At 37.1% G+C, this 20,337-nt stretch overlaps 1 protein-coding gene across 5 annotated transcripts in view; it reads left to right on the top strand.

The window, feature by feature from the left end:
* The window catches only part of SMARCA2 (SWI/SNF related, matrix associated, actin dependent regulator of chromatin, subfamily a, member 2), a 118,862-nt gene that overhangs the window by 24,992 nt on the left and 73,533 nt on the right, over positions 1-20,337 (top strand). For all 5 annotated transcript variants that reach the window (XM_041426898.1, XM_041426894.1, XM_041426897.1 and 2 more), the window contains 7 exons: positions 5,734-6,063; positions 6,876-6,977; positions 8,418-8,667; positions 13,671-13,797; positions 15,048-15,221; positions 15,444-15,617; positions 19,875-20,045. In XM_041426898.1, coding sequence (XP_041282832.1) covers positions 5,734-6,063; positions 6,876-6,977; positions 8,418-8,667; positions 13,671-13,797; positions 15,048-15,221; positions 15,444-15,617; positions 19,875-20,045 — 1,328 coding nt within the window. The remainder of the gene's footprint in view (positions 1-5,733; positions 6,064-6,875; positions 6,978-8,417; positions 8,668-13,670; positions 13,798-15,047; positions 15,222-15,443; positions 15,618-19,874; positions 20,046-20,337) is intronic.

Below are 20,337 nucleotides of genomic sequence, written 5' to 3'. Positions count from 1 at the left end.
CAGCAGTATATTTTGGTACCTGCAAATCTACCTGCAAACTGTTTGAATTCAAAATGTGTTTAAATAGCTGTATCTTACTTAATGAAGATATTTAGGCTTTGGAACAAGGATTCCCAAGTACTTGTGATAGGTTTTGTATCATACAAAAGCTAAATCAGCACTGGATGTCCTTGTCATCTGTCCTATAGACCAAAGGGAGATGTTTGTTTAGAGGTCAAGAGTCCCTGGGCTGTTTTGGAAAAATTAGGTAGACTATTGTAGCTGTAATGGTCCCCTATTGACAGAAATCTACCTGTTCACAGGCTTCAAGATTCTAAGAAGGACTGGTAAGCTAGAGTGGGAAACAATGTCCTTAAATTTTTTGACAATGGCAAAGTGGATTAGTCTTCATAAAATGCTTCAGTACTTAGAAATGGAATAGTTGGTGGGCTAGTTCTGATGAATGCGTAGGCTGTTGTCTTTCTGTATGCAGTTTACAGTGGGAAGTGATCACAAAATGAGATTTCACTTAAATGTCAGATGTTCCAATAGTAGTCCTTCTAGTTCTTTTTAGTAATTTTGTAAAAGAGGGAAGTCTTGTAAAAGCTTGTATTTAAGTAAAAAATCAAGATTTTTTAAATAAAATATATGCTTAAAAATGTGGGTGATAAATTAGAAGTAAATAGGCAACTGCACATGCAGTTGTAGATACAGTTATGTAAATCAAGCATACTGTTGTGAATGAACAAGAGAGAGTTGATACAGAATTTTAGAAGTAATGATTCTTAGGTTAAGAAATAATTAACTATCCTTTTCTGAGGTGAAATGAATGATGAGCAAGTCAGAAACATTTGAAAGCTAAATCTGCAAGAACTGTGTTATTTTACTTAAGTGCCTATTCACTGGTTATATGGTAATTACTGTTCTGAGATTTTTGCATTTTTTTTAACCTACAATTACTAAGTTAAGGTATGCAGCTTTATTATTTAGTTTCTGCATTTATTTTTTTACTGGTGCTCAGTGAGATGTGAGTCACGCAGAAAGAATGTTTTACTAGCTCAGACAGATCATCACATTTTTATTGGGTTCTGCAGTAGGATGATTTTCAGAAGTCTGAAATATATGGGGGAAAATACGAGTTGGTGTCTTTCTCTTCAGCAATTGCTCCTTCCAGTCTTACTACCAAATTGGAGAAAAGGTAACATTCCTGGCTAGTTTTGGTGACAGATTCACTTATCTTGAACTTAGGTACAGTGATGTCCCTGTTTAGTCTTAATGCATTTGTTTTTATGCTAACAGGTTAAATGAGTGGAAAAGACATTGCTCAAGCTTCATATTTAACTGTTTAAATAGTAAGCTTACTACATGTTGCTGATTTTGACTTTGGTTAGAAACTGTCTTCTGGCACTGTGAGTGTACTGTGGTGAATTCTTCACTATTTATATGAGGAGTATGAAATTTCCTGTAAATTGTTAAGCTCTTAAACAGTTATCCAACATATCAAAATCATGGTTCGAATTGACTTTTGAAGGGGATTGGATAGAAATTGGAAAGACAAGCCAATTACTTATATAAAATAAAATACTTGTATTATAAAAGAAAGAATAAAAGTATGTAAATGGACTGGAATAAACAATTTATGTGGTTTTATGTGATTTGTAAAAATTAAATGAAATTACTGTGATACAGCAGTGAAATACAGGCCAGTTTGAATTGTTTGGATGTCTTTTCTTGTTGTTTATAAGTGGAAACATGGGGGCTGAAGGAATTTGGAATGCTGGGATTTGATCTATATTACTTTTTATTAGTCGTGCAGTATTTGTTGAACTTAAAAAGACACACCATTTTTTAACTTCTAGAAATCACTAATACTTCACAGGTAATGTTCATTGTCCCTACTGTTCTTAAATTAGTTGCACTTCCTTTTCTAAATTCATTCAGACTTTAGATGAGAAAAGACCTGCCACCTTATTCATCTGCCTGCCAGTGTAAGACCTCTCAACAATTTTATTTCTGCAGTCCTAGTTTTAAATTAGTTGCACACATCATCTCCTTCTTTTTTCAGTTTCACAAGAACTGGTGTTCACCCTGGCCACACTACTGAGAGGGAAATTTTATGTTTTGCTTGCCTTAGGAAAGTTTAGGAAAGTAGCCTCAATCTGACATGGACATACTTTCCACTGTGTTCCAAAACACTGTGCTTTTGTACGGTGTGTTGTGGAGATGTACCTGATTCTTTTTTTTTGTTTCTTAAACTAACTTCAATTAATGATTGAAGTGATAGTTCAGTGAGTTACATAGCTATATTTCTTCAATCCTGTCTATATCTTCCAAATCTAAAATTTTTCTTACAGTCACATTCTTAAGTACAAATATACCTTTGCTGTTGGTTTTAGCATAAAGATGTGACCTATATGTTCTTCAGACACTTTCATTATTTAACTTACTAAATTTTAGTGGCAGTTCAAAACCTCTGTTGAACATTCTAGTGTTTGGACTGCTAAAACTTTGATTCCTTCTGTATCTTTACTAGGTTTTTGAATTCATTTGTAGGTGTTCTTTCCATTTCATTATAGCATTAAAAGCGGCAGAAAAAGGGTCTAAATTTTTAGCACTCTGATTTTTCAGCTTTAAAACAGAAAAGAAAGATGTTATTGTTTCTGTTATCTGAAGTGAAACAAAGAGCAGTTAAAGCAGAAACATTGTGTACACACTGCCCTTCAGTAGAACTTGGAGAAGTGTTAGAACTAGGATTTCTTCCAATGTTAATACTGTAAAGAATATATGTTGATTATGATGTGCTGTGTTGTATTTTTGCTGAACAAGTTGATACCAAAGTGGGATTAAATATGTTTCTGATTATGCATACAGTTAGGAGAACTTGAGAAGGGTTTCTGATGCAGCCTCTTCTATGATCCATTGAAGAATTATGGGAAAGACAGACAGGACTCTGTTCAAAGATGCACAGTAAAAGCAGAGAAGTAATGTTTACAAATTGCGTAAGTGAAATTCTGATGGGACTTAGGGGAAAGGAAATTCAGCATCAGAGTGATTAGGGGTCACCGTCATTTGAGGTTTTCAGAACTCAGTTAGACAAAATCTGGAGAAACTTGATAAAGCTTAGAAATTACCACAGTTTAAAATTACAGACAGGGTTGTTCAGCCACCCTTTCCTGGTATTCTCTGTGTTGTTCACAACTGTCCTTTCATGGTGGGTAAACTCAATTTTAGGGGATGTTGTCATGTGCGTGCTTATCTGTGTTGGAGTCTATGTGTAATAAGATAGGAAAAAAGTAGTATAAATACTTTATTAGGAGAGGCTTGTGGCTGTATCTTTTGTCACTGTCATAAAATGAAAGTTTTCACACTTCAAAGAAAGATTTTCATATAGCATCACAAAATTTGAATTGTGTAAATGCCACATTTTAGCATTTTTACAAAAAGTTTGGAAGGATTTTGTTCTTTCCTGACCTTACAGAAATTTTGATTTAATTCTTCTTGTCAAGCACAGTTTTCCGTTGTTAAAAATGCTAATGCAGAGGATTTGGAGGAAGAGAGAATCTATAAGTAATAAATATTTGGAATTGGAAAGATCAAAAAATGTTGGCTTTTGAAAACTCTTTGCAAAACTTAGTCACAGACTTGGCAGCTTGAACTGTCAGTACTGAAAACAAATACTCAACATCTTAGACCACTGTACTAAACTTCGTAGTCCAGATGCATTTCAGGATTTTGAGTCTGAAATCTATCAGTCATTTAGGAATTTATAACTTGGGCAGTATAACTTGAGGAGGGACAGAAACTATTTTTTCAAAAGCAGTTCAGAAAACAATGTCATTCCAGTTAGGTGCCATTTAAAGTAAAACCTGAGATTTAGAAATGTAATAATGGATAAGCATTGCAATAAACTTCACTTTATAGTATAAATGAGTAATAATATAATAAAAAGTATAAATGAAGTTGCATGTTTTTTTTTTGGTTTTTTGCGGTATGATGGGTATTTTTGTTAAGCAGTGTGCTCAGCAACAGGGATTTGTAGCTTCCCCTCTTCTCATAAAATAATAAAGATATAATAAGTTAAGTTGGTGGAAGACTATGGATAAATGAAGTAAACTTGAATTATTTATCATACATTTTATCACCAAGAAGGCATGTATAGACAATTTTTATATATTGAACTAGTATATAGCTCCAGTAGTTCTAACTTTCTAATGTCCCTTTCTTCCTTTTCTTTGAACTTCTCCCTTTTCTTATTCTTCCCAAAATCATCTTCTTTTCTTGTCATTATCCTCTTTAGTTTGAACCTGGTCTGTTTCTGTCTTGTCTGGTCTTTTCCTATCACAAATCCCCATTTTCCCACTGTACTTCTATCTCATTTTGTTTTGGGTTGTTGTTGTTGGTGTTTTTTTTGTGTGTTATGTTTTTTTTTGGTTTGTTTTTTTTTTTTTTTTTGGGAGAACTGAAATCCTTTCTTCTTTTTCTTCTGTCTTATACATTTACAACCTTTATTTAAGTAGAGCACAAATTTCAGTTCTTTGGCACTCTAATTTTTTCACTGGTTTAAGTTCTAGTGACTTACAAATCCTGTCATCCCAGAGTTGAGAATGAAAAGTGGAGACTACTTTGAGGTTTTGCCTATGTTGCCTTTACTGAAGGTTCAGTAAGAGCAGTGGAGCTAAAGAGCAAGCAAAATTTCTTCTGTGGGCTGTACTACATATAGATGAAATAGATGTAGTTTCACTTTAAAATGACAGGAAAATTGGGAGAAGAGTAGATTGCGTGCCACAGAATCATGAACTGTACCACGATCTTTGGAGTTATGATCTTTGCCTTATGAACATAGAATATGAAAATGAGCCAGAAGATTTTTAGATTTTTATGAATTTGTTTTAGACTTTTCCAATTTGTGAGAAGATTATTTGTGTTCCACAGTACCAGATCAAAGTCTCTTTTTCACTCTTGGTGGATAAAATCCTCAAAAACTAGCTGTTGTGCTTTTTGGAGCTCAAGAAAATATGTTATAGGTGTAATTAATATTTAGAATTAAAACCACTGCATTTTCAAGTGGTGTAATAAGATCCAAGCACTGTTCATTTCAGAACTGTGGTTGCTCTTGACATAGTCTTCAGCAGCTTCTTCAGATGGTGATTTTTGTGCTTGCAGTTGATGTTCCAAGTTGTTGAGCATTCAGATGGCAAAAGGTATTGAACATACTTTGGCTCAAACCTTTATAATCTGTATGAACTAAAGAGTAGTTGTATGGAAAGTGAGTACAATTTATTTCTACTTCTGTATGTTCGTGAGTGTTGGCAAAGAGGGCCTGTAGAAGTGAAGGGATATTCCGTGATGTGTGTGCCTCAAAATAAACTTATACTATTAAGCTATAAACTGGGTGTACTTCACTGCATATGTTCTACAAAGAAACATTTTTCCATAGTTCTAGTAAATAACACTATATCCCCAGGCTTCTCTATTGTATTTCATGTTTTAGTTTGTCTTACTCCAAATATGCAGGTAGTTGTTATGTTTAGGAATTATTGGCCTAAATAACTGTAGTTCTTCTCAAAGAAGAGTTCCTGAGGCTATCTTGATATCCTGGGGAACTTTGGATTGCACTTTTGTCTCTGCAGAAAGTGCTACAGCTATCCAAACCTGAGAGAGACACTTTTATACTTTATGTACTGTTAAAAATTTGGATGAAATTCAGGTTTAACTAGCAGAGTGGTAACTTTCTGATTCTTCTACCTGTTCTAGGTTATATGTCTCCACACCCATCTCCACTAGGAGCACCGGAGCATGTGTCCAGTCCAATGTCTGGAGGAGGTCCAACACCACCTCAGATGACTCCCAGCCAGCCAGGTCCCATTATAGCAGGAGACCCACAAGTTATGAGTCAGCCTAACAGAGGGCCTTCCCCTTTCAGCCCTGCCCAGCTGCATCAGCTGCGGGCTCAGATTCTAGCATACAAAATGCTGGCTAGGGGTCAGCCCCTACCAGAAAACCTCCAGCTTGCTGTCCAGGGCAAGAGAACCCTGCCTGGCATTCAACAGCAGCAGCCTCCCAGTGCCTTCAACAGGCAGTCTGGTAAGTGAATCTTTGGTAAGAGTCATTGCTCAGGTAATTATCAAAGTTCTACCTGTGATGTATTAAGAAATGGGTGCTGTGCAGGGCTGTAATTTGGGACTGTATTAAGTCTGAGCAAGTGCATAAAGCACATCTGTTACTAATAGGATATTGTCAAAATAGAATACTAATAACTGAAATAGAAGTTATTTCACTGTGTAGTACTGTGTCTGTCCTGGTATGCTTGACAGTTTTTTAATGTTAATTGTACTTTACTCATAGCAATTCCCCTTGTTTTTCTTACGGTGAATTTTCAGTCTCTTGTCGTTATGCAGGAAAGTAAATAATTTGGATTGAGTTGAATGATTATTTAGGTTGTTGAAAATAAACCACATATAGTGTGCTGTTAAGTGCAAAACATAAGAAAAAGGAAGTGTGCTTACTTTTTTCTCACAATGGTGATGTTGCAGTGAGGTAAGCAAGCACATTTTGGTCCTAAGAAAACTCTTATATTAAATACCCTGAACCTGTTAGTTTCTGAACACTTCCATTACTGAGTTGGTGTTAAAATCAAGGGTTCAGATACTGTTTCTTAGGTTTTATAATGTAACTGTTCACTTCATTTTGGTGGATATGGCTTTGCTACCAATTAAGTTGGGTTTTTTCATGCAACATGGTTTTAGATATATGTATTAACAATAAAAAACACTTAAATCCTTAATGAAAAAAAGTACTACTTGCCTGAATAGTCTACCATACTAGAAAACAATGATTTTTGAATCTTGGAAATAGTTTGCATTTCAGCAAATTTTTTTTCCTCTGTCAAATTGCAGGTATTGGATTACATGCCATGAGTGGCACTGCTGCTGGACCAGGGGCTGCACCGGGGATGCCTGGACATACAACTGCCATTACCCCTAAAACGTGGACTGAAGGTATAGTGGAAAAAAGATGTGGGGAAAAGTAAAAAGGAATGGTAAAAAGTTGTACAGGAAAAATAGTGACCTCTACTGTGTCTTAAGATTTTAATCAAGGAGAATCTTAACCTTTCATTGATTTGTAAGAGACCCACATGAAATTACTGCAGCTTTTAGACTGAACATGAAGCACCTTTTTGCAATCAGAATGAAAACTGTACGTTTTCTGAGGAACATGCATAAAATTTAATAAGTTATGTTCTGAGTATGCTTAATTGGAGCAAGCTTGTCTTTCACCTTTGCTACTGTAAACAAAAGTTTTCAAATCATGATAGAATTACACTGTTTCCTTCTGTATGTTTTGTTGTTTTGGAATCAAATTGCTTTGAAGGATCAGTGCAGTCTTTGAAATCGAACACTGCAGCTTTTTTCCCCATGTCTTCACATATATTTGTCATTTATTGCACAGTAATTCAACTTCCCAGATTCGCTGAGAACTGAGGTTTGCACAGAGGATTTTGATGGGCTTGCTTTTTTTCATTCTTATAAGCTGAAATGCAGTGTAGCTGCGTACAGAATCTACAGCTTGTGCTCAAGTTCCTTTTCTGGAGTTCGATGCAGATGTGTGAATTACAAATGATGATCTCTGTATATTTCAGGATGTTGGTTTGAATTAAGGTTGATTACAAGATTGCAGGTGTACTTTGAAGTTGTTTTCTCTAGCTTAAGTGATTATGACTCTTGAGACAATTAAGTGGCATCTTTATTTTAACAATATCTGTTAATAGTGAATTTGTGAACATCTGAATGCATGGGTAACTTGTCATAATAAAATTCTAAAGTCTGTGACCTTCAGTGACTGTAAATGACAGGTACTATTTTCATGTTAACTGAGGTGTTGCTTTTCAAAGTGATTGGAATAATTGAGTTCCTGGTATTTGAAATAAATAAAGTTAATAGGAGATCATAGTGAAACAAAAGCTATTTATATCTGGCAGGTATTTCTAAATGCAGTTGTAAAAATTTTCATACGGTTATCAAGTTACGGTAGAGATCTGAAATTGGACCTAGTTCTGCTTATTGTCAGGTTGTGGTTAGATGCTTTCTTCTAACTGCAAGTATAGTGAACAAGAGGCAGAATGAGGTCTTGCATTTGGAGGAAGTCAGTTCTACAGCTGTTTCATTTCTGGTAATACTAGAATGAAAAGTCCACAGAAATAGCAAAAGAAATTATATTCATCATAAAATTTCATGTGTTGTGTTTTTCTTTTAGCCATTTCTTGCAATGTACTTGCATTTTAGTATGTGTGTTTCAAAAAACAGTGTGTAGTCTAGTGTTCCTTTTCTGGTGATCTTGAATGTTTACCTTACCTTAATGTCTTGTCTTCAGAAAGCCATCTTGATTTTCTTCCTGCTTGCCATATTTCATGTTATGAATCAGTACTGTTCATGTTTCAGGCCAAGCCCCAGATATGGGCGTCTCCAGTACACAACAAAAGCTTCCAGCGCCAGCCCCTAGTGGGAGGCCTTCTCCTGCTCCTGCTGCCGCCCAGCCTGCTGCCACCATGCCTGGGCCCTCTGTACCACAGCCCCCACCTGGACAACCTTCACCCATTGTCCAGCTGCAGCAGAAGCAGAACCGCATCAGCCCTATCCAGAAGCCACAAGGACTGGATCCTGTTGAAATACTCCAAGAACGTGAATATAGGTAAGAGTGAATAACAAGATTAAAATGATTCTTGTTTTTCACATCCTTAACTGGAACTCATTGCAATCAGCTACTGTAGTGGTAATGGTGTAAACAAAGTTTCCAGAAAAAGGCTGTATTACCAAGAAGTACACAAATATCAAACCCAACAATTATTTAATTCTACCCTAAGTGATGAACTAGTGATGCATACTGGCGGTATCACTGGAAACCATTTAAGTTTAAAGAGAAACCAATTTTTTGCCCAAGGTTTTCAGTATTATGAACAAAGGAAGGTTAGAAGAGAACAGAGACAGCCAAAAGGCTGAAGAATTAGTAAGCACAGCAAAACCACATTTTATGAATATGATAGATTTGTCTGGACTACCAAAGAGTGAAGAGCATAAGAAAGTCACAGGCAAGATTAGAAAAAAGTGTACCAATTTCAAAAATTGCCTCCTGAGTGTTCTGTTTAGGTGATGAAGCATATTCGTTACAAAGTATAGGGTAGAACATTCCTTTTGGAGTTAGAAAGAGACTTCTCTCCTCTTCAAAGCATCAAGGTTATTTAATAACTGACCTTGAGAGTCTGCCAGGCAGGATTTTGACATGCACCTAAAATATGTTCGTGATGATTATCAGTCAGAGGAAAGTAATTGCACTCAGAGTATTACCTGTTTTGGTTTAATGGTGCATCATGCATTGTTACTTAGGGTTTGTAGAGGAAGGTAGCCAAGAGGGATGGTGATCTCACAGAACACTGGTTTAACAACTTTTGCTTTATGAAGGTAAAACACCATGAAGTGCTTTTGGATGTGATGCCATGCCCAGAATTTGGGCCTTGATTATAGAAAAGCTGTTACTTTTTGTGTCAGATATTGCTTAACTAATTCTATCAGTGCGTTTGTGTCGTCATTCTTCAGTCTTATGTATATACCCTAGGACTGAATGGCTGTATCTCTTTCAGCATGAGCAATCGCTATTTTCTAGCATCTTTGTCAGAAGCTTGTAGAACACACCATTTTATGGTTTCACAGTTATTCTGACAGAAGAATTGTAGCACTAACTTCAACCAAGAATCATATGGCCGGTATGATGCAACGTTTTCTGCATCAATTAACCTCAAATTGTTACTCTTCCTGTGTTTTCAGCCCTGCTGTACTTCACTGTTTGTGCCAAGCTGTTATGTCTTAATGTTCATAAACAGAGGAAAGTGAGGAGTGGCAAAAAATACAGCTGATGCTTTTAATTACATAGAGAACCAATTACAGATCCAATATGTTAGAATCTAAATACACTGATGTTCTTGGCAGAGTGAGATGAAAGTTTGATAGGGATTCTCCAGCAGAAGAATTTTATATTTTATGGGATTTTTTATCTTAGAACAGAGGTGTAAGATCCAAACCTTTTTAATGTTGAACATTACCGGTGTTTAATTTTGCTTTGAGATCCAGAATATGTAGAACTCCTGGAAATCTTTTCGTTAGTCAAAACTGTAAGTAACATCAGACAAAAGTTTTGAAAAAAGCAGTTTCACAGCTTCTGTGGTTTGAATGGTGCTAGATTTAGCTTTAATATAGGCAAGTTTAATTCAGAAATGTGTCTTCACAATTTCTTAATAAAAACGGAACAGAAAAAAGCCAAAATAAACATCGTTATCCTGAAAACACTGAGGTTAGTGAAAGCTTTATGAAACAGTTGGCTCTTGAGATCTCACACTAAACCCTTTTAATAAAGGAGCATTATATCTTGAAAACCGTTTGAATTCCAGGTGGATCTCTGCATCCCTGTGGTCCTCCGCAGTGGCACAGCTGCCTCACCATGGGCTGCGGCAGAATCTCAGCTTTGCTGCCTGCGGCCCCTCCTTCTCCACTGATCTTTGTGTCTGCAGAGTTGTTCCTCTCACAGGTTCTCACACTGCCTTCCTGTAGCCACAATTACATCTGCCCAGTAAGGTTCCGCCCCCGCCCCCCTGCTTCTTAAATCTGCTATCACAGTGGCATTACCACCATTTTTGATCAGCTCAGCCTTGAGCAGTGGAGGGCTCTGTCCTGGGTGTGGCTGGCATTGGCTCTGCTGGACATAGGAAAACTTCTGACAGCTTATCACAAAAGTCAGTACTGTAGCCCTCCTGCTAGCAATACCTAGCCATGCAAATCCAATACACATTTATATAAAACTCTCCTTAAAGCTTTCTTCAAAATAAAGTACTGCTTTTGAATCTCATTGAATAGGTATTCATGTCTTAAAGATAATCCTATAATTTAAAGTTGTTTTATGTTGAAAGGCTTTTTCCACCCTCATTCTCATTGCACATTAAAAAATAGTACACTTGGAAATCTCCTGCAGATGGTACATGGTTTCTTTCCGTTATCTGCAAAGTATTTTCTTAGGTATCTTCTTTACTGCCTGACATCCGTGCCAGACAGGTTTGATTGTACAACTGTGTGCTCTGCTGCTGACCCAAGTTATTGAGGTATGGGTGTGCATCACTTACTGTGCAGGGAGATCTCTACATACATTCAGTGGCCGCTTTCTGCATGAAGGTAGATGGCTGAACTGCAAAGATTAATTTATTACATCCTTTAAATGGTGAGATTATATACTTCAAGTGATTGTAAAAAGATCTAGGAAACTGTTTTCCTTGGATTCTCTTTACCTTACAGCTGTTAGCATTGTTCCATGAAAATAACAGCAGTACAGCAAAACATGGTCGCGTCCTTTAAAGACTAGAAGGTGGCAGTGATTAGAGATAGCTCAACCAGTTGTTCCATTCACTTGAGTTTGAATTCTTTAAAAAATCCTACTGACTGCTGAAGAAAACATTATTACCGTTACTCTGTTAGTACCATAGACAATACATAGAAATAGTACTTGTAGGAAAATATGAAATTAAACCTCAAAACTTTTTTTTTTTGTTCATAGGTAACCTAACTGGTTGTCATTTTCTTTATTCTTTCTGTTTTTCTTGACATTTTTTAAATAGAGAACTGATCTGAGTTACAGTAAGAGTTTTCTGATTAATATCTCTATTGACTTAGAAGTACTGATGTTTTTGTTTCTATTCCTTCCCTCTGACTGGTTTGTTAAAGGAAGGGCAATCACCTGCCAAAGCCTTGAACTGTCATTGTTTATAACTCAGTGAATTTCAACATAGGAAGGAAAATAGTTGAAGGAAAATAGTTAAAGAAAAAGTTATCCTGGATATACTCATCTGCTGTATAGTTCAACAGTAAAATTTCATGTGCATTCATTTCTGATCTGGATTTTTAATAAGCTCAAGTTGAAAAAAAATTGTTAGCAGTGAAATGGATATTATATGGGAGGAGACTGCATAATGTGATGTTGGTACGTAGTAAGCACACTGAGTTTTGATTATGTTTAGACATATCTCAAGAAACATGGATGTTTGGATTTTACTTAAAAATTTTGATGATAGAAATACAGAGACTAACCCACCTTTGGCGATCGCTTGAACCTCTACTGTGTGAACTTTTATGACAGCAAGCACTTTTATATGTTTTATACCTGAAGTGAAAGAAAAAACCCAATTCTGACAGAACTAAGAAGTCAGCATTTCACTTCATGTTTGTTTGGAAGTGACTCTTAGTGTTAGTTATCTAAAACCATAAAATATGTTAGGGAGAACCTAGATTTAACTCGTCCGCATGTATAGTAAGAGAAGAAACGTTCATTGCTAGCAAGAATGTAAAAAGAAATTGAAAATATATTCGATATTCAGATGCTTTAATAAGTTCACAAGTCAAAAGAAAGGTTTGGAAAGGTTGTGACTGCTCCCTTAAGGTTTCATTAAAGTCAGGGAAACTGGGGTTTGGCTGTAACTGGGGTTTTGTAGGTGATAGTTTCAGAAGACACACTGCAGCTATTTGGGAAGTGAAAAAGAATTAAAAATAATTGTTGTGATGCAGGATTGCATCCATGTGTGGGTAAGCAACAGGTAGAGCATATGATTTTATGATTTAGAACAGCTTGGCTGCTTTCTTGTAGGAATGTACACTAGCTAGTACATGTCTCCAAGAAATCGCTTTATTCTGAAGATTTTATATCGTTAGGTGAGCTAAAATATCTTCTTACTAACTGGAGTGCCCAGTTATGCAAAATGTGAGCTTTTTTTAGTGTGGTATATAAACTGGAAATAGCAAAATAAGGCAGTGTCATTTTCTGAATGAAGACTTTTTCGGCAGGAATAATAAACTTTTTTGGACTGAAGCAAGTATTTTCAGCTTTTAATGAAACTTTTTCTAGTTAAGAAATAACTCTTCTTGATTTGCTTTTCAGCCTGTACAACAAACATTACTTACCTATTTCTGCTTCACTTTTTTACTCTCTTAAAGATACCAGTATAGTCTTCTGCAGTAATGCAGCATTCCATCCTGTTTGTTGTTCCAGGAACTTTAGAATTCTACTGATAATGTTAAAATCAGAAAATCAAGCTCTGTCTATTAGCCCTCTCTCTCTCCCTCTCTCTCTCTCTCTCTCTGTCTCTGTCTCTCTCTCCTCTCTCTCTCTTGAATGTCCAAATGAATACAAAATGAGCTTCTAAAGGAAGAGTGAAGTAGAATTTGATTTGCAGTAGCAGCTATATAGCTGTGAATACTTCATAAACAAACTTTCTTTGTCAATAAAATAATGAAATAGAATTCCAGAAAATAAGGCAAGTATGGTCTATGTCAATACTGACTACACTGCATAAAAATAATACCCATCAAAGAAGCTTGAAAGCAGAATCCTGAATAGTATGTGTAAAATAGAATTCCCAAGTTTATTTTCACATATGTAGTTCTAATTGAAAAGAAAAGCCAAGGGACATTTTGATCACTTGATAATTTATTTTCAAAGTGGAAAAATATAGCCAGTGTCAACTCTGCAAAATCCTCTTAGTTCAGAAAAAAACAGAAAAAGACAAGTAAATGCCTGAGTTAAACTGATTATTTTTACTATATCATTTTAGCAATGCCTTACAGATTTCTTGTGGTGTCTTACCAAGTTTTCTGGTTTTGTAGACTTCAAGCTCGAATTGCTCACAGAATCCAGGAACTGGAGAACTTGCCTGGTTCTCTGCCCCCTGATCTGCGGACCAAAGCTACAGTGGAGTTGAAGGCACTTAGGTTACTGAATTTCCAACGCCAGGTAATGCCATTTACTTAAGGAAAATTTTCATAACAGTCACAGGCAAATATGTTCATGCAGCAAAGAGTAAACTGGAAAGAGATTTTGGGTTAGTGCAAAGTGTAAGCAGGTCGTGCATGAGAGCTGACATAACCAACAAACAAGTCACGGAAATGTTAGACTTTTAAAATTTTTTTTATTTTGTTAATAAAAATGTGCAGGGGTTACTTTTGTTCCTTGCTTTATCTTCCAGTGTAGAATGTGACCATAGAACTGTGTCTTTTGAAATGTGCATGACATCGGTACAAACACAAAATAAGTTCTGAACAGACTGCAAGCTGATTTTCAGCACAGACCTTCTGAACAAATACCTCATTCTGGACATACTTTGTATTTCCACAAGTCCCCTACTCCCCTTGTTTTAATAAAAGTTGTGTGTTGGTGTTTTGTGTGGTATTTCTCTGTGGTTTGTTTTTGGTATTTCCACTATGCTGTAGAATTTGAAAATGAAACACAACAGGATCATACATAAAATAAAAGTTGAATGTTGAATGTCTGTATCTGCAAATTAGTTTCAGAAAAGGCATCAAACTGCCAGACTGTTACGGGCCTCTTGCCATTGGCTTTTGCAGCTAGTTTGGAAGAACAAAGATGTGATTTGGCAGGTCAAGCAAAATACTTCCTGACAAAAGCCTTGGCAGGAGTTGTGCCATGGTGTCCAAGTCTTCCTTCCTTTCTACCCTTGGCACTCCTTTGTAATGAAGTTTTGTCAAAGGTCAGATGAAAAGCAGCAGGCTCTCCCTGCTCTACTGCTGGGACTGTGGCAGTACTGTTCCAAGCTCTTAAGGTTTGCCTCTCCCACCTGTCTTCTGTACAGTTGGCAGTGAAACGAATTGTCAGTTATGTTCAGGTCCAGCAGTAGAAAATGTGTTATGTATGTAGTTCATTTGCGTTTTGTTTTGATGGTGTAACATCTTGACTGGCCCCTTTTGCTGAAACAGGATGGTTATTACAGTGTCCTGTAAAGAGGGAAGAAATTATGGTTAAAAGTAATTCATGCTTTTGACCATTCTGAAGGTTAAAGTTCTGTTTAGGGTAACAGATGTAGCTGTTGCAACTGTATCAATGCTGTATTTTTCAGAATTACAATGAAAAGGGAAGAGGAGACTGTTTACTTTTCTACTCTGCCAGAACAGTGTTTAGAGTTGTTTTATTAAGAGCTATTATATTTTTTTGAGTGTTTGTCTTTTCCCCCCTCCCTCCTCTGGTAGTTAAGACAAGAGGTAGTAGCCTGTATGCGTCGTGACACGACACTGGAGACAGCACTGAACTCCAAAGCCTACAAACGAAGCAAACGGCAGACTTTAAGAGAGGCTCGTATGACAGAAAAGCTTGAAAAACAGCAGAAGATAGAACAGGAGAGGAAGCGTAGGCAGAAGCACCAGGTATTTTGACTTATTAGGTGTTTGCCCCATGACAGAAATGCACCTTGCTTTGCTGTGCAGATGTTCTATTTACGTATTTTATTTGCCTTTGGAGTTTTCTAATTAAAAAAACTCCAAGTGCTGTGATAAGTAGTTGAAGACTGTAAGATCAGAACTCCTACATTCCTGATTTCAGATCCTTGCTAGGTCAGAGTGCCTGCACTAACTTGATTCTCTTTCTAGGAATACCTGAATAGCATATTGCAGCATGCTAAAGATTTTAAAGAGTACCATCGGTCAGTCGCTGGGAAAATTCAGAAACTTTCTAAAGCTGTGGCAACTTGGCATGCCAACACTGAACGTGAGCAGAAAAAAGAAACTGAGAGAATTGAGAAAGAAAGAATGAGGAGACTAATGGTAAGAAGTAGAGGAAAGAAGATGGTTATTTTAGTTAAAGTTTTGTACTGTATCCTTTTAAACTTTATATATTATCTCAGCCACTCCCATGTGTTTTCTTTGTGAAGTACTCAGTAATGAAAAAAAGTACAAGTCCCAAACCACTACATTTTCCTGTGTATGTTTCTGTTAATGGTAGTATGATACTATTGAAATTAACCTGCAGCTCCTTATTTTTTAAGAGTTTTGTGTGGAAATATCTTGGTGGTTTTTACTAGCATGAAAACTTAGCACAGCCCCTTCTGAGTAACAGCAACTTAATCTTACTAACTTCATATATTAACAGTTGTGTATAATTACAGAGCTGTTGGTCCATTTTACAAATAATGGACTTCGGTTTATTTCTAGGTTTATAGCTTGGATGATTCCAGATGATTAAGTTGTTCATGGCATTACTCCACAATTTTTACATACAGTTGATTCCACATATGAAAGTACCTAACCAGTAATAGTAACACATGTATTTTGAGAATGAATATCAGTCAGTTCTACCCATTTAATGCTTCAGATCATACTCTTTACCATTTCATGTTTTTCCTTCCCTATACCTTCACAATATCAGTTATTTCATTATAAGAACAGAGTAAAATAGGTTTATGTATAGTCATGTCTCTTCAGAATGCTGTGGAACCAGTTGGAGGGCTGCCTGGATTTCAGGAGTTAAAATAATTCTGGAATTGAAAGTGTAGGAGAATCAGTGCATATGTACAAGTATGTCAGTGACTTGGGGTAGACAAAATTCTTCAAGACATTGGTTAGGTCTATCTTAACATTTTATTAATATTTCAGCAGCACAGAATGAAAGGAAATTGACAAGCTTACTTTGTAACTTGCTGGCAAAAAGCAGTATCTAATAGAGGTGCAGATATAAATGCTAGTTCCTGTCCAGAATCTATTCCCACCATGAATATGGGCTGAACAGTTTCATTTTAAAAATCACAAAATGAAATGCAGAAAAAAATAAATATAACAATGATAGAAACTTGGAAATGAAAGCTTGTGTAAATTGAGAACTTGCATAAGAGAATAACAAATGTGCAGGTCCTAGAGCATTTCTTAAAATTACATAGTAATCAGTATTATAGAGCTTCTTTATAATTGGAGATCATCAGGAGCAGTTTGTCTAACCTGGCTTGTAAAAATGTTAATTATTAGCAAAAAAGGAGCTAATTTTAAATAAAAGCAGTATTGACATTTGGGAAATACTTCTGTGTATTTTGAGGTTCAGCTTATGTAAAATTGAACATGCAGTGTGATAAGTAATGAAGATGTCCACTGCTGAAAAGAACAAAGTAGATTTGAATGTCCAGAAATGGAAGAGGATACCAATGCTTCCAGATGATCAATGCTTTCTCCTAAAACCTCACCAAGACTGGTTAAGCTGTTACCATACATACAGAATTTCATAGGCATTTTCAGTTCTGGGTTTTGCCCCTACTGCTCAATTAAATCCTTCTGCAGAACCAATCTGTGTGTTTTGTTAATGGGGTTACTTTACCTATTTAGCTCTAGTCCAGTTGTAGTCAATTTGGAATTCACAGATATGTACTAGTGGTTTTTTTTAAAGTGTCATCTCCTCTCAGATGCTTGCCATGGTCTATGAAGATGTGCTCTAAAACTTTTTGCATATCTTTTCAGGAATACTGAATTCATTCCACGAATTTCTCTTCCTTTACTGTGATTAGAAATGGTGGTTGTGTCACAGCTCATGAGCAGTACTATATATGTATCTTGAAGAAATAGGTGTTGGTGGAATTTTAGAAGATGCTGTCTAGACAAGCTTAAATGTATAAAAGGTGTACCTTGGCTAGATTACACAGATTGTGTATTCAGTAACATTAGAAGCAATAAAAATACAACAATCGTAATGATAATTTATTTTTCCTGAAAAATTGGGGTTTGAGTGTTGTAATTTTTGATGGGTTGAACATAACAATGGAATTTTTCAAGCAGTTTTGCAAGCTCAGTTTGAATATTATAGCTATTCTTACTCACTGTATGCCATTCTGGTGTCGCTAGAAAAGCAGGAGATCTCCCAGAGTGCTGTATTTTAAAGTAATCATATTTAAAGTATTTCTTGCTCATCTTTGGTTTTTATATGGCACTGTATACTTCCTTAATTTGTTGTTTCAGCCAAAATTGAGACCGGCACCTCTGCTGCTTTTTTTGTAGTTTTGTGACATTCTGCATTATATAAATAAATAATATTTGTTGTATGTCCAACACACTTACACAGTATGGCAAGGATGCAGAAGTTGCCAGGATGACTCAGATAGGTTTTATCTGGTGAATCCTGTTTCTGATACTGAACTCTATGAGAGATGAAATAAAACCAGTGTAGAGCAGTGGTACATAAACAAAAAAAGATAGTTCACATGATATCTAGAAGAAAAGGGTATTCTTACTGGAAAAAGGACTAAATGCAATTTCATGTCCAGCTTCTGTGTTCCTCCCCTTGGTGAACTGCCTGCACTGCATGTCTTTGAAAAGTCATCTCTTCGTAAGAGGTGTAGGAGACTTACCATCTCTTTGTAAGTAGTTTTCAGGACATTCAGTCTGCCTAATGTAGCACTGATTTTTTCTTCCTCCATTGCCAATCATAACTACTGCAGATTTTTGCAGTCGTTAGTCCATGAGAATAGGAAATGTGTAGAATCCTGGAATCTCGGTCTCAGAGTCACTCAGCCTGTCAGGGAGTTCTCTACTTGAACCACCTTCCAGAAGTGTTAACATGGAGTTCAAAACAGGTTGCTCAAGGCTTTTATTAGTCCTGTCTTGGAAACCTCTAACATCAGAAATGGCACAGCTTCCCTGCCTATTCAGGTCTTTCTGAAGTGCAGCTCAGCCCTTGAGCATATTGACAGATATCCTGTGGTTTCATGGCCACTGCAAACTTGACTGAAAGGCCCTTCATCCCTTCCTCTGTGTCACTGATAGTTGTGTTAAACACAACATGATGCAGGGACTCCTGCAGTATGGCTATTCATACTGTCTTCAGAAAAAGTATGACCTCTGACACCTTGCAGTGAGGGATTTTGGGTATATTGGGGGTTGACAAGGTGAGCAGGACCCAGCAATTTGTACTTGCAGACCAGAAAGCCAACCATGTCATGGACTACATCAAAAGCTGAGACCAGTGCTATGGCAAAGTGCCCTCCCTGTTGAGTCACGACATCCCCGCTACAGGCTGGGGCAGAGTGCCTGGAAAGCTGCAGAGCAGAAAAGGATGTGGGAGTGTTGGTTGACGGCAGCTGAACATTAGCCAGCACATGCCCAAAAAGGCCAGTGGCATCTTGGCCTGTACAAGCAATAGTGTGGCCAGCAGGACCAGGACAGGGACCCCGGTACTCAGCACTGGTGAGGCCGCACCTCAAATTCTCTGCTGAGTTTTTTGACCCCACTTGGAGTGGTTCTGGAACATGTCCGGAGAAGGGCAGTGGAGCTGAGGAAGGGTCTCGTGCACGACTCCTATGAGGAGCAGCTGGAGGACCGGAAGTTACTTGGCCTGGAGAAAAGGAGGCTCAGGGAGGGCCCTCATTCCTCTGTATAGCCATCTGAAAAGGGGTTGTAGCAAGGAGTGGGTTGGTTCATATTCCCAGGTAACAAGCAATAGGACAGACGGAAACAGTCTCAAGTTGTGCCAGGGAAGGTTTAGACTGGATTTTACATAGAAGTACTTTACAGAAAGGATTGTCAAGCATTGAAACAGGCTGCCTGGGGAAGTTCAGTAAGCAAGTGGATGTGGTGCTTGATGACATGATTTACTGGGGCACCTGGCTGTGTCAAATTGATGCTTGGACTTGATATTTTTGGGGTCTTCAATCTTGATAACAGTTCTGTGGTTCTATGAAAGTATGTTTAGAGTTCTGAGATTAGGAAGAAATACTTTGAGAGTGGTGAGACACTAGAACGGATTGCTCTGAAAAGCTGTGGATGCCCCATGCCTGGAAGTGTTAAAGGCCAGGCTGCATGTGGTTTTGAGCAATGTGGTCTAGTGGGAGGTATCCCTGCCCATGGCAGGGGAATTTGAACTAGATGGTCTTTAAGGTCCATGCCAACCCCTATGATGCTGTGACATATTGATACAAATATATGACTCTCTGGGCCTGATCATCCAAGAGACTCTTTACTCATGTAGCTGCCCCTCTGACATAGCAGTTGAATGGTGTGCATTCACCATAATTTCTGTCATGATTTACATCTCCTTTGTGTCACTAGGCTGAAGATGAAGAAGGCTATCGTAAGCTGATTGATCAAAAGAAAGACAGACGCCTGGCCTACCTGTTGCAGCAGACAGATGAGTATGTGGCTAACTTGACTAACCTGGTATGGGAGCATAAACAGGCACAAGCAGCCAAAGAGAAGAAGAAGCGAAGGAGAAGAAAGAAGGTAAGTAGTTACTGATATTTTTAAGCTGATATTTTTAAGCCATTTCTTCTTCAAACCCAATTTAAATGTTGATAAATGTGGTGATGCCCAATTGTCATACATGCATCTGGGTTGTGTAGTTGTCTCATCCAGGGCACGTATTTTAGACCTCCACATTATATACTTGTTGAAGTCCCTTTTGTTAGGACCATTGAAAATGGCTAAGAAACTTGGCTAGGTTTATTATAGTAAATGGATATTTTGCCAGTAATATTGTTCATTGTACATTTTTTACCTTTAATTGAAACTTTCC

This window comes from Onychostruthus taczanowskii, unplaced genomic scaffold (genome assembly GCF_017590055.1).
Source record: "Onychostruthus taczanowskii isolate IOZ18803 unplaced genomic scaffold, ASM1759005v1 scaffold96, whole genome shotgun sequence".
Lineage (NCBI taxonomy): Eukaryota > Metazoa > Chordata > Aves > Passeriformes > Passeridae > Onychostruthus > Onychostruthus taczanowskii.
Note: the sequence above shows the minus strand (reverse complement) of the source record. Positions and strands in the feature narration are given on the sequence as shown.